Below are 13,001 nucleotides of genomic sequence, written 5' to 3'. Positions count from 1 at the left end.
TCACTAACAAACGTACTGTTTGTTACCATGACGACGGATTGACATTTGCCGCTGTGTACAATTTTACTGAGCCACATGAAACCAGCCACAATTCTGCCGCCACTGTATATATGTTCCATAAGGGACGAGGAAGCAGCAGCTGCAAACATGTATGTAGAATTCTATGTCCATACATGCACATGCAGAGAGTCACGTACACATGTGTAGTTTCAGCAAGCATTGGACGGTTCATTGAAATAAATATAAAATAAACAGAAACACAGCCCACTTGTGAGCTCAGGCACAACCGAGAATCAACACGAGTGGGCTGGAAGCACTTAAAGAAAAACAGATGAAGAAGTAGTTGTCTTGCCCTGCTTGTTGCGAGGACATCCCTTTTACACGGGAAGAGTTCAATAAATGCAAGGAGCTTCGGGATGCTTTAGCGAGCAAACAGAATGAAGCTGACAGCACACGGTGAGATTTGCATGTACCATGCCAACATGAAACAAACATTTCATTGCGATTATAGCGCACACAGTTTGTTCATTAGTAAAGTGCGCTTGCACTTACAATGAAAAGTTAAAACAAAAATTGCAATTTTGAACCCGAGATTAGTATAGTTGCAGATATTCAGAATGCCCTCAGCGGGGCAACTCATCGACAGGGGTCACAAAAACATCCACAGGTAACAAAGGAACAAGAGAAGGCCGTCCAGCCCCTCAACACTGTTCTACCGTTCATTTAGCTCACAGTGAAACTGTAACTTAACTTGATTTACTCACCATAGTTCCCCAACCCTGGTAAGACGTAATGCGACAAACATTTACCTATCTCAGTTTGGGACTTTTCAATTGTTCAATTGACCCCCCCCCCAGATAGAGTACCTGATTTCCACTCCCCTTTGAAGAAGTGCTTCCTGACATCACCACTGAATGCCCCTGGCTCGAGGTTTAAGCTAACCCCCCCCTTCCCCCACGGCGGGGACAGAGAATCCCATCCACCCAGTTTCTCGGTCTATTCCTTTTAAAACCTCAAATACCTCAATTAGATCATGTCTTAATCTTCTTCATTCCAAGGATCAATAGTCTAACCTGACCTCATAATTGAACTCTTTCAGCCGCAGTACCATTTGAGCAAATCTGCCCCCATCGCTAAAGGACACTATTTAGTTTCATGATCAGCAAGAATAAATTTTAATCCCCGATTTATTAATTGAATTTAAATTTCACCATCTGCCGTGGTGGGATTGGAACCCAGGTCCCGAGACCATTAGCCTGGGCGTCTGGATTACTTGTCCAGAGACACGACCTCGATGCCATCACCACCTCCCTGGAATGCATTGTCCTAAATAGGTTTAGTCAGAGCTGCATACAATTGTAGCAAAGATTCCAGTCCTTTGTATCACAGTCCAACATTCCACAAGCATTTTTCATTCTATTTTGTACCTTCTTTGAGTGACTTGTATACTTGGATCCTTAAATCTCTCTGCCAAGGTTCCTAGCGTCTCACCATTAAGAAATTACTCTGATGTATCACCCAGGGTCCAATATGGAAGACCCCACAATTCACTCCAGCTGCCAGTTTTGTCCACTTATTCCCCCAAACCCCTCACCCCCAACTCCACCAGTACTTTGCCTCGGTTTCTATTCCTTGTAGGTGCCAAGTGCCGACATGCAAAGAACAGCCACCTGGCCAAATCTGGACCTTTCCTCACTTCAAATTTACCCATGCGCAAAATCAGATGAATTGTTGCTCTGGAAGCAACCCAATCGCAAGTTTAGTTATACAAATCTAAATGTGGTGTACAGGCTGAACACCTTCCATTCGCTCTGAAGAGCAGTCGTTGCCAAGAGCAGAGAACATCAAGATGGTTACGATTTCAGACGGGCATTGGGTTAACCTTGAGTCATTTATTCAGAAGCTGGGGCTCTCCTCCGAGCAGAGGAGGCTGAGTGGAAGGTCTAAGGGAGGCTTTTAAAATCTTGAGGGATTTGGAGAAGATAAATACGGAGAAGCAATTCCACCGGCAGGTGTGAACCAGAGGTTTTAGGGAATGTCTTAAAGAAAGAAAATGAATACGTGGAAACATTTAGCGAGGGAATTCCAGTGCTTAGAACCCAAATTGAAGGTACACTCACCAAGAAAGGGGGGGGGGGGGTGGCAGGGTGGCACAGTGGTTAGCACTGCAGCCTCACGTCACCGGGGACCCGGGACCGATTCCAGCCTTGGGTGACTGTTTGTGTGGAGTCTGCACGTTCTCCTCGTGTCTGCGTGGGTTTCCTCCGGGTGCTCCAGTTTCCTCCCACAGTCCAAAGGCGTGCAGGTTAGGCGGATTGGCCTTGCTAAATTGCCCTTAGTGTCCAAATATGGTTAGGTGGTGTTACGGGGATAGGGTGGAGGTGTGGGCTTGGGTGGGGTGCTCTTTCCAAGGGCTGATGCAGACTCGATGGGCCGAATGGCCTCCTTCTGCACTGTAAATTCTATGATTCTATGTGCGGGTTAGGTGGATTGGCCATGATAAATTGCCCCTTAGTGGCCAAAGGTTAGGTGGGGTTCTGGGATTACTGGGATAGAGGAATGGGCCTAGGTAGGGTGCTCTTCAGAGGGTCGGTGCCGACTCGATGGGCCGAATGGCCTGCCTCTGCACTGAAAGGGCTCGATGATTCTGGAGGTGGAGCGATTAAAACTGGAGGCTCCAAGGAGCCAAAATCAGATGAGTGCAGAGATCTCAGAGGATTGTGGGGCAGGAGCAGATGATAAAGACAGAGAGGAATGAGATCATGGAGGGATTTGAGGTGGGGTTGGCGTTGAGTAGAGATCAGCAAGCACAGTGGTGATCAGTAAACAGGACTTGGGAAGTCAGAACATGGGCAGCAGAGTTATTTTTTGATCTGATGTTTGCATCGCTGTTTATGAGAAAATTGGCTGTTATGTTTCCTCCAGCAGGGAACACACTTTCATTGGCTGGAATACACTTTCAGGCATTCCAGGTTTGTGAAAGGAGCAAGATGAATACAAGTCTTCCTTTCATCAGGAGTAGCTGAGATGAATATCATCGAAACGCTGAAGAGGATTTCCCAACAGAAAAACACTTATCAGCTCATCAAACCATCTTCTCCAAAATAACTCAAAGTTCCGGATACATTTTGATGTTTTCCCCCAAATATTCACTCATTTCCCTTTTAAATGTTGATATAGATTCATCTTCCAGTATTAATTTTTAATAATCTTTATTGTCACAAGTAGGCTTACATTAACACTGCAATGAAGTTACTGTGAAAATCCCCTCGTCGCCACATTCCGGCGCCTGTTCGGGTACGCCGAGGGAGAATTCAGAATGTCCAATTCACCTAACAAGCACGTCTCTCGGGACTTGTGGGAGGAAACCGGAGCACCCGGAGGAAACCCACGCATACACGGGGGGAACGTGCAGACTCCGCACAGACAGTGACCCAAGCCGAGAATCGATCCGGGTCCCTGGCGCTGGGAAGCAACAGTGCTAACCACTGTGCTACCGTTCCGCCCATTAACCACCATACAACAATGTTTTGTTAATAGTCGCTTTGGCTGCCCATATTATTTCCTATTGCTGCTTTACGCAATTATTTTGGCAATTATTCTTCATCATGTAATCCACTTTAACACTGATACTTTTTAAATGTTTAGACCCATGGGGTAAGGGTGTCCCTGGCATTTACTGCTCTTTTTTAACTGCCCTTGAAACATTCGAGTGATGCCCACGCCACCTCCCCGCACCCCCCCCCCCCCCCCCCACAGCTAAATCAATAATTGCCGGGTCTCATTTGGTTTTAAGACCTGCTACTTTAGATAACAATCATTTTGGAAAACCTATTTGCTCTCTTGCTGCTTTCCCACTCTCTATGCAAATGAAAATCTTCCAGTGTTGCGGCATTTTCTGCTCACACATTTTTCTGCCTTGAACATATAAACATTCCTCTCGTGTCTCCAGTCAGTAAACATTTAAGAGGCATCTGGATGGATTCATGAATAGGGAGGAAATAGAGGGATACGGACCCAGTAAGGGCAGAAGGTTTTATTTATAGTTCGGGCAGCATGGTCGGCGCGGGCTTGGAGGGCCGAAGGGCCTGTTCCTGTGCCGTACTTTTCTTTGTTCTAAATCTCTGAAATGAAAACACTCTTGCATTTAGATTGCGCCTCAGGATGTCCCAAAGCACCTTCCCAAGCAATGAAGCACCTCCATCTAGTCTCAGGTTAGAGGTGGGGGAGAAGATTTAATAGATTGTTCAAAATCATGAAGGGCTTTGATAGTTTTTTAATTCTTTTGTGGGATACTGGCGTCGCTGACTGAGGCGAAAACTTGTTGCCCATCCCTAATTGCCCTTGAACCGAGTTGCTCGCTCGGCCATTTCGGAATGGGAAAATAGGAACAGAAGTATGCCATTCGGCCCATCAAGCCCGACCAGTAATTCGAGGCTTCACTCCATCTGTAACTTCCTTAGTGAAAAACAGACATAATGGGCGGGGTTCTCTGATCCTGAGGCTAAGTGTCGATGCCGTCGGAAACGCCGTCGGGTTTCCTGACGGCGTCAACATGGCCTCAGTATCAGCAATTCTGGCCCCTACAGGGGGCCAGCACGGCACTGGAGCGACCCAGACCATGGTGAAAGAGGATGTAACTCAGACACGAGGAGATGGTATTGCGTAAGGTATCTCAAAGATGATAAGGTACTAGGGCCAGATGAGGTACATCCGAGGATACAGAGGGAAGTCAGAGTGGAAATTGTAGACGCACAGGCCACAACTTTAGTCTACTTTAGACTCAGGGGTGGAGAACTGGGGACTTGCAAATAATACACCTTCGTTCAATAAAAGGGTGTAAGGATAATGCCAGCAAATGCAGGACAGTCAAATTAACTTCAATGGTGGAGCAACATCAACTTACAATAATCAGGGACAACATTAGTAGTCACATGGCCAAAAGTGGGTTAATTAAGGAAACATAGCGTCGAATTGTTAAGGGAAAATTTTGCCTGACTAACTTGCTGGAGTTTTTAGATGAAGTTTCAGAGGGTGGATGAGGGCAATGCTGTTGATGTGGTGTACATGGACTTCCAAAAGACATTTGATCCAGTGCCACACAACAGACTTGTGAGCAAAGTTATAGTTATGGAACAAAAGGGAAATTAGGTACATGGGTACAGAATTGGCTGAGTGACAGGGAACAGAGAGAAGTGGTTATGGATGTTTTCTGGGCTGGAGGGAGGTTTGTAGAAGTGTTCTCCAGGGGTCAGTGTTGGTCCCCTTGCTTTTCCTGATATATATTAATGTCCTAGATCTTGGTATACGGGGCATAATGTTAAAATTTGCCGACGATCCCAAACTTGGAACACTGTGAACTGAGTGTAGAACTTCAAAAGGACATAGTGGAATAGGCTGTCAGGTAAAAGATGAAGTTCAATGCAGAGCAATGTGAAGTGATTCAATTCGATAGGAATAACATGGAGAGATAATATAAAATAGGGGGTACCACTCTAAAGGGGGTGCAGGTGTAGAGGGACCTTGATGTTTTAACGCACAAGTTAACAAAGGTAGCAGGACAGGTTGGGAGAGCATATTAGTGAAGCCTACAGAATCCTGGGTCCTCGGCTATATTAATAGGGGCATCGAGTACAAGAGGTTATGTTGAACTTGTGTAAGACACTTGTTTAGCCTCAGCTGAATTACTGTGTCCAGTTCTGGTCACCACACTTTAGGGAGGATGTGAACGATTTGGAGCGAGCGCAGGAAAGATTCACGAGAATGATTCCAGGGATGAGGAACTCAAGTTATGAAGCTAGATTAGAGAAGTTGAGACAGTTTTCCTTAGAGAAGAGGGGATTTGATAGAGTTATTCAAAATCATGACAGGTCTGGACAGAGTGGACTGGGAGAAATCAATCATTCCCGCTCGCAAAACGATCGCGAAGAAGAGGGCACGGATTTAACGTAATTGGCAAAAAGCCAAAGCTATATGAGAATTTGTTTTTTCCACGCGGTGAGTGGTCCCGGACCGGAATGTTCTGCTTGGGAGTGTGGTGGAGGCAGCTTCAATCGAGGCGTTCGAAAGGGAATCAGAGTGTTGTCTGAAACGGAACAATGTGCAGGTTACAGGGAGAAGGCAGAGGGATACTCATTCAGAGAGGCAGTGCTAACACGATGGGAGAAATTACCTCCCTTGGCGCTGTAACAAGATGGTTTTGTGTTGATGAGTGGCCAGCAGCAGATTTCTGTCACCAATACCTTGTCCAGACAACACCGCGGGATTGGGATCTGATTGAGACTTGCATCATCCATCACCCCTGTACTCATTGGCTCCAGTCCAGCCATGCCTTGATATTAAAACCCCCATCCTGGTTTTAAAATCTCTCCATGGGCGTGCCCCCCTTTCCGTCTTTGTCATCTCCTCCAGTCCCACAAACCTTTGAGATCTCTGCCTTCTAATCCTGGTCTCTGGAGCATTCCCCAATTGTTTTCCCTCCAGCGTTCCCGGCCGTGCCCTTAGCTGCCTCCGAACTCTAAAATTCCCTCCCTAATCCTCTTCACCTCCCTAACTCCCTCTCACTCCTACTTCAGCAAGCTCTTTAAAACTGACCCTTCCATCCAGCCTTCGGTCCGCAGTCCGACTATGTCCTTTGCTGGCTCAAGGTCACATTTGTTTGGCCAGTCTTCCTGTGAGGCTCATTGGGATGTTTGGTGTCAACGCGGCAATAGAAACACAAACTGCAGCTGAACGAAAATTCGAATGAGCCCAAAGTCCACCGACATTTTATTTCACAAAACCACCTGGTTTTAGACATTCTGGGGTAGTTGAAACTGCAATGCGTGAATGAATGAATAAAGATTTTGCCAATCTCCAAGGAGGAGGAAGAATGCTCCTTGTGTATATTTATATTGGCCAGCAGGCGGAGCCTAAGAATAGTTATATCCTCCAGCTTCTCAGGCTATGAGCTCTGTGCCTTAGAGCAAGTGTTTTATCTCTGATTCTCTTCTGTCAGATATCTGATTCAAGATTACAACACAGAGTGTGGAAGAACAGTTCCATTGTGCACTTCCATGCAGGCAACTGGGCAGAGTTAGGATGGGGAAAATACTTGATCAAAATAAAGAGGGAAATGACCGCAAAGAAACGTAAATGAGCTAAAGAAACCATGTTAGACTGCAAATGGGAAGCAAAACACTAATGTTTCAAATCAAGTTATCCCCAAAAGCTACTCTTGGTTCAAAGCTCTGACATTCCAGGATGTCCATCACCTTCATTCCTTTCCCCGATTTCATCACTTCTTTCAACAGATAGAAGCCAGGTTACAATCATGTTGTTACATGTCATCCTTTCTGGGACGCTGACTTAATTTCCTGGTGAAATTGATGAAGTAACTCTTTAAAGGTCTCACGAGGTTTGAACACAATTACAAATAGTTAATTCAATTGCTCCCTACTGTCGTTTTCTGAAACCCTGTTGGATCCAGAGTCAAGGTTCCAATCCCTTAACTCTCTCCAGAAACACTGGGGGGACGGGGGCATGGTGGCACAGTGGTTAGCACTGCTGCCTCACACGGCGCCGAGGTCCCAGGTTCGATCCCGGCCCGGGGTCACTGTCCGTGTGGAGTTTGCACATTCTCCCGTGTCTGCGTGGGTTTCGCCCCCACAACTCGGAGCACAAGCTAGGATGTGGTGGAAGCAGGGACATTAGTGACGTTTAAGGGGCATCTTGACAAATACATGAATAGGATGGGAATAGAGGGATACGGACCCAGGAAGTGCAGAAGATTTTAGTTTAGACAGGCAGCATGATCGGCAGGGGCTTGGAGGGCCGAAGGGCTTGTTCCTGTGCTGTACTTTTCTTTGTTCTTTGTTCTAACCCAAAGATGTGCAGGGTAGGTGGATTGGCCACGCTAAATTGCCTTTTAATTGGAAAAAATTAATTGGGTACTCAAAATTTATTTTTAAAAACTTTCTCCAGAAACACAACCAACTATTTTTACCTCTGTGATGGTACCCAACTCCCCACCCCCCCGCTTCAGCTCGCCTGCGACAGAAACCTTCACCTCTGCCTTCATAACTTCTGGACTCTACTATTCCAACACGCTCCTGGTGCACCCACTTTACACCCCCCATAATCTCTAACACATCCAAAACTCTGCTGCCTGTATCTCACCTGTTCACCCATCACCTTGTTGTGCTCATTGGCCTACATCAGCTCACAGCCTGGCAATGACTTGATTTTAAAATTCTCTGCCTTAACGTTCAAACCCTCCGAGGCCGCGACTGCATTAAATCTGCTGTTCGAATGCAAGCACTTGATGTAATAATTGACCAAAGTAATTTTATGAATTTTCTTTGGACAAAAACTCAACTTTAAATAGAGCTAGGACAATGAATCCGGCAGAATGACCTCCTTTGTAAGTTCAGGTCCGGCAGGTGTGACCCCAAAAATGGAAATACGAATCTCTGCTCTGATTCCTGTCAAAGTCCAGCGAGCGCAACGGGACGTTGGCTCGCGGTAGTTTCCGTTTGGTGAGCGGGCCCTCATTTATTTTGAACTCTCGGTCACAGTGCCGGTATTTCTCACAACACCATCAGTTAGTGGAAGCAGAGGCCTGTCTGTGCAAGAGATAAAACAGAGGCTCCACGAGCTCTGCCAAACTTGCAAATCAACACTCCGAGCAGGGTCCAACGGGTAACGTAATGCAAGAGTAATGTTGTAGTAATGTTTGGACAATGTATGATGATTGCTCCAACATGCTGCTTCATGTGTATCTTTTAAGGCAACGCACTTCCAAACTTCCACTGGATGCAAATGTGCTGAATGGCTTTAATGTTGACAGCTCATTTACTACCAACCAGCAGTAAGCATATCCCATTAAGCATTTAGCCATTCACGTTTTGAGACAGGTTTCAGTAGGACAGGAGCAGTTGCTGGATTTCCTGAAGCTCTTAGCTCTGTCTAGACAGTTGTACTTGCACGTTTCTTTTCTTGGGCTGACAGAAATATGGAATGGCAGTTCCTGAAGCGAGGTAACGTGCGCTGTATCAAGTATAAATTGCCCCCTGCATGTCCGATCAGAGAAGCTGACCTTCTATCTCACCTTGCAAGAGACCAGGACATTTCAACGAGCTGTAAAGGTTTTTGAAGTGTTGTAATGTAGAAAAGGGAGAGGTGGTGACATAATGGTGTTGTCATTAGACTGGTGACCAAGGAGCTTGACCTCATCCTCACCAATCTGCCTGCTGCAGATGCGTCTGCACCATGACAGTATCGGTAGGAGTGACCACCACACAGTCCTTGTGGAGACCTGACCCCGTCTTCACATTGAGGATACTCTCCATCGTGTTGTGTGGCACTAACACTGTGCTAAATGGGATAGGCTTCGAACAGATCTACAACTCACGACTGGGTATCCATGAGGCGCTGTGGGCCATCAGCAGCAGCAGAATTGTATCAACCACAGTCTGTAACCTCACGGCCCAGCATATCCCCCACTCCCCCATTACCACCCAGCCAGGGGACCAACCCTGGTTCAGTGAAGAGTGCAGGAGAGCGTGCCAGGCAACCTGGTGAAGTTACAGTACAGGACTACTTGTGTGCTGAACAACATAAGCAACAAGTGATGGATGTAGCTAAGTGATTCCAAAACTAATGCATCAGATCTAAGCTCTGCAGTCCTGCCACATCCAGCCGTGAATGGTGGTGGGCAATTAAACAACTCGCTGGAGGAGGAGCTGCACAAATATCCCCATCCTCAATGATGGAGGAGCCCAGTGTAACTGTGCAGAAGACAAGGCTGAGGCATTCGCAACAATCTTCAGCCAGAAGTGCTGAGTGGATGATCCGTCTCGGTCTCCTCCAGAGGTCCCCAGCATCACAGATGTCAGTCTTCAGCCAATACGATTCACTCCCCGTGATATCAAGAAACGGCTGAAGGCACTGGACACTGCAAAGGCTGTGGGCCCTGACAATATCCCAGCAATAGTACTGGGGACTTGCGCTCCAGAACTTGCCGCACCCCTAGCCAAGCTGTTCCAGTACAGCTACAACACTGGCATCTACCCAGCAATGTGGAACCTTAAACCCCATCCAGGGCAAAGCAGCCACTTGACTATCACCCTTTCCACAATCATTCTCTCCCTCCACCACTGATGCACAGTAGCAGCCATGTGTAAGAAAGTAAGTAAAGTTGCCATAACCCCAGATGCCCATTGGCTGCTTTCCCCTTTGAAGGGGAGAATTCTCGGGCACGGGTAATGCTGAATAACCTCAGCCGGTACGAGAATTGAACCCGCGCCATTGGCCTTGCTCTGCGTCACAAACCAGCTGTCCAGCCAACTGAGCTAAACTGGCAGCACTGTGTGCCATCGACTAGATGCACTGTAGGAACTCATCAGAGTTCCTTAGTCAGCACCTTCCAACCCACCTAGAAGGACAAGAGCAGCAGATACCTGGGAACCCCACCACCTGGAGGTTCCCCTCCAAGTCACTCGCCAACCTGACTTGGAAATATATCGCCGTTCCTTCACTGTCGCTGGGGCAACAGCCTGGAACTCCCTCCCTAACTGCACAGTGGATGTACCTACACCACATGGACTGCAGCGGTTCAAGAAGGCAGCTCACCCCCACCTTCTCAAGGGCAATTAGGGATGGGCAACACATGCTGGCCTCGCCACATCCCGTAAGAAAAATTAAAAAGAGTTAAATAGAAAACAGGTTCCACAAACAGCAATGATGAATGACGCGGTGAGCTGTCTTAGTGAAGCTGACAGAGGGATAAATATACGTCAGGTCACCCTGTCCTTTGGAATATAGCATGAGATCTTTCACATTCACCTGGGAGAACAGACGGTGCCTCCAAACCAAGCTCTGGGCCATGAGCCTCAAACCTTCGGAGACAGAGGCCAGAGTATCACCGACTGAGACAAGCCAACGCTGATTTAAATCAGTGAAGTTTAGTTACCAAGCCACCAATTCACTGACACTTTTGTACATGAACTACGAGCTGGAGGAGGGCCATTCGGGCCCTTTTGAGAAAGAGAATTCCAGAGACTCACTACCCTCTGAGAGCAAAGTTCTCCTCATGTCCATCTTAAATGAGCGACCCCTGATTTTTGAACAGTGACCCTTAGTTCTAGATTCTCTGACCAGGGGCAACATCTTCTCCACATCCACCCTGTTGAGACACCTTCTGTTGACCTCAGACCCTTGCAGCACCTGTCCTCAAGGTTAAGCAGACAAATCGACACCCAGTGGGGAAGTGCTGTCGTAAATTCCAACCTCCTGTTAGGAAATTGGAATTTAAAACAAGAAGTAGGACACCAAAACATGCTGCTTCCCTCATCTGGCTTCTGCAAACAAAAAATTAAACTGCAGAAGTACGAACATGGAATTAGGCAATTGCCTTGCAAAAGCTACACATGTAAGAGAACTTCCTTAATTCAAAACATGTTGCAACTTGTAAATGAAAAAAAACGAAATGAAAATCGCTTATTGTCACAAGTAGGCTTCAAATGAAGTTACTGTGAAAAGCCCCTAGTCGCCACATTCCGGTGCCTGATGGGGGGAGAAGGTACGGGAATTGAACCATGCTGCTGGCCTGCCTTAGTCTGCTTTCAAAGCCAGCCAGTTAGCCCTGTGCTAAACCAGCCTCCTCCTGATATTGGTAAATGATGGAAAAACACTTTACTTTGTCACCCAGTGTGGTCACAATCATGCTGTGAGTTATCCTGAACTTGTGGTAATCCCACAGCATTGCATTTCATTAATAACTATTTCAGATACAGTATTCTGGAGCATACTGTGCACAGGCCGAGTCTGCATGTTGCAAAAATGATGTACAGGCATTGAAGAAGGTGCAAAGAAGATTTACAATGGTGACACTGGAATTCCCGACGCGATGTATTTAACAGGAAAGATTGAACAGACTGGGATATTTTTTAGGAAAACAAAAATTGGGGTGTGACTTGATTTAAAATAATGAAGGGATATGATTGAATAAACAGAGATGATGCTTCCACGTACCAGCCTCCCCGCACAGGCGCCGGAATGTGGCGACTAGGGGCTTTTCACAGTAACTTCATTTGAAGCCAACTTGTGACAATAAGCGATTTTCATTTTTCATTTCACCTGTCAGAGGGTCAAAACTAGGGGCGCAAACTCCTCCCCCGCAAGATCCTGTGATGATCTCCCTTGGCATTCCCAACGGCCATTACGCCTCTGGTTAGATCCCGGGAGAGTCGCAATATGGGTCCCGCTCATTGTGGGTGGGGCCCAGTCTTGCGCGGTTAACTGAGTTTCCCACTTAGCCAAACCGGCGCCGGATCGACTGGCCACCCAGCCTCGCCGAGGAGACACCAGCCGGGCGCCACTCAGTACGGGTCCGCACAAACAGGGACAAGGCGGAACGGTACCGGGGGCGGGATCTCTGGGTGGTCGGCCTCTGGGTAGGGTGCCATCCTGGCTCTTCTGGTGCCGCCCTGGCCACCTGGGTGCCAGCCTGGCACTGTCAGGGTGCCCGACTGGCAGTGCCAAATTGCTGAGCTGGGGCTGTGCCTGCGCCGGGGATCAGGCCCGGGGGTGCCCTGCCCGTATGTGGTGAGCCCGGGGGGGGGGGGGGGGGGCTCGAAGACCCCCGAACGGGTGAGCTGGGGCGTTGAGGGGGTCCGGGGGTTGCGTCAGGGCGGTCAAGAAATCGGGGCACCATTTAAAACTGGCGTCCTGATCTCTTCCTGCACTGCGCTTGCCGGAGCTCCTCAGTGCAGGAGGGCCCGTCCACACTGGGGGACAAAAACAAGAGAGCGCTGTTAGATAGCGGCATTGTTCCCAGTGCCACAAGTGCCGGGAATGACCCCGCTAATATCGCCCAGAACCGACTCAGTTTTATTTTGGTTAAATCATGCCCAAGAGGTTAAAATAGATGCACAGTGGTTAGCACTGCTGCCTCACAATGCCAGGGACCCGGTTTCAATTCCAGCCTCAGGTTACTATCTGTGCAGAGTCTGCACGTTCTC

At 47.6% G+C, this 13,001-nt stretch overlaps 1 protein-coding gene across 3 annotated transcripts in view; it reads right to left on the bottom strand.

Annotated features, from left to right (window-relative positions):
- Window positions 1-13,001, bottom strand: part of ddah1 (dimethylarginine dimethylaminohydrolase 1) — a 240,128-nt gene that overhangs the window by 82,326 nt on the left and 144,801 nt on the right. The window contains exon 1 of one of the 3 annotated variants that reach the window (XM_072510307.1): window positions 765-783. The exons of the other annotated variants lie outside the window; for them this stretch is intronic. Within the exon in view, the coding sequence (XP_072366408.1) occupies window positions 765-767 (3 nt within the window). The 5' untranslated portion in view covers window positions 768-783. Of the gene's footprint in view, window positions 1-764; window positions 784-13,001 lie in introns of those variants that run through there. 3 annotated transcript variants of the gene reach the window in all.

This window comes from Scyliorhinus torazame, chromosome 7 (genome assembly GCF_047496885.1).
Source record: "Scyliorhinus torazame isolate Kashiwa2021f chromosome 7, sScyTor2.1, whole genome shotgun sequence".
Classification (NCBI taxonomy): Eukaryota; Metazoa; Chordata; class Chondrichthyes; order Carcharhiniformes; family Scyliorhinidae; genus Scyliorhinus; species Scyliorhinus torazame.
The sequence above is the reverse complement of the archived record's forward strand: the minus strand, read 5'-3'. Positions and strand labels throughout refer to the sequence as shown.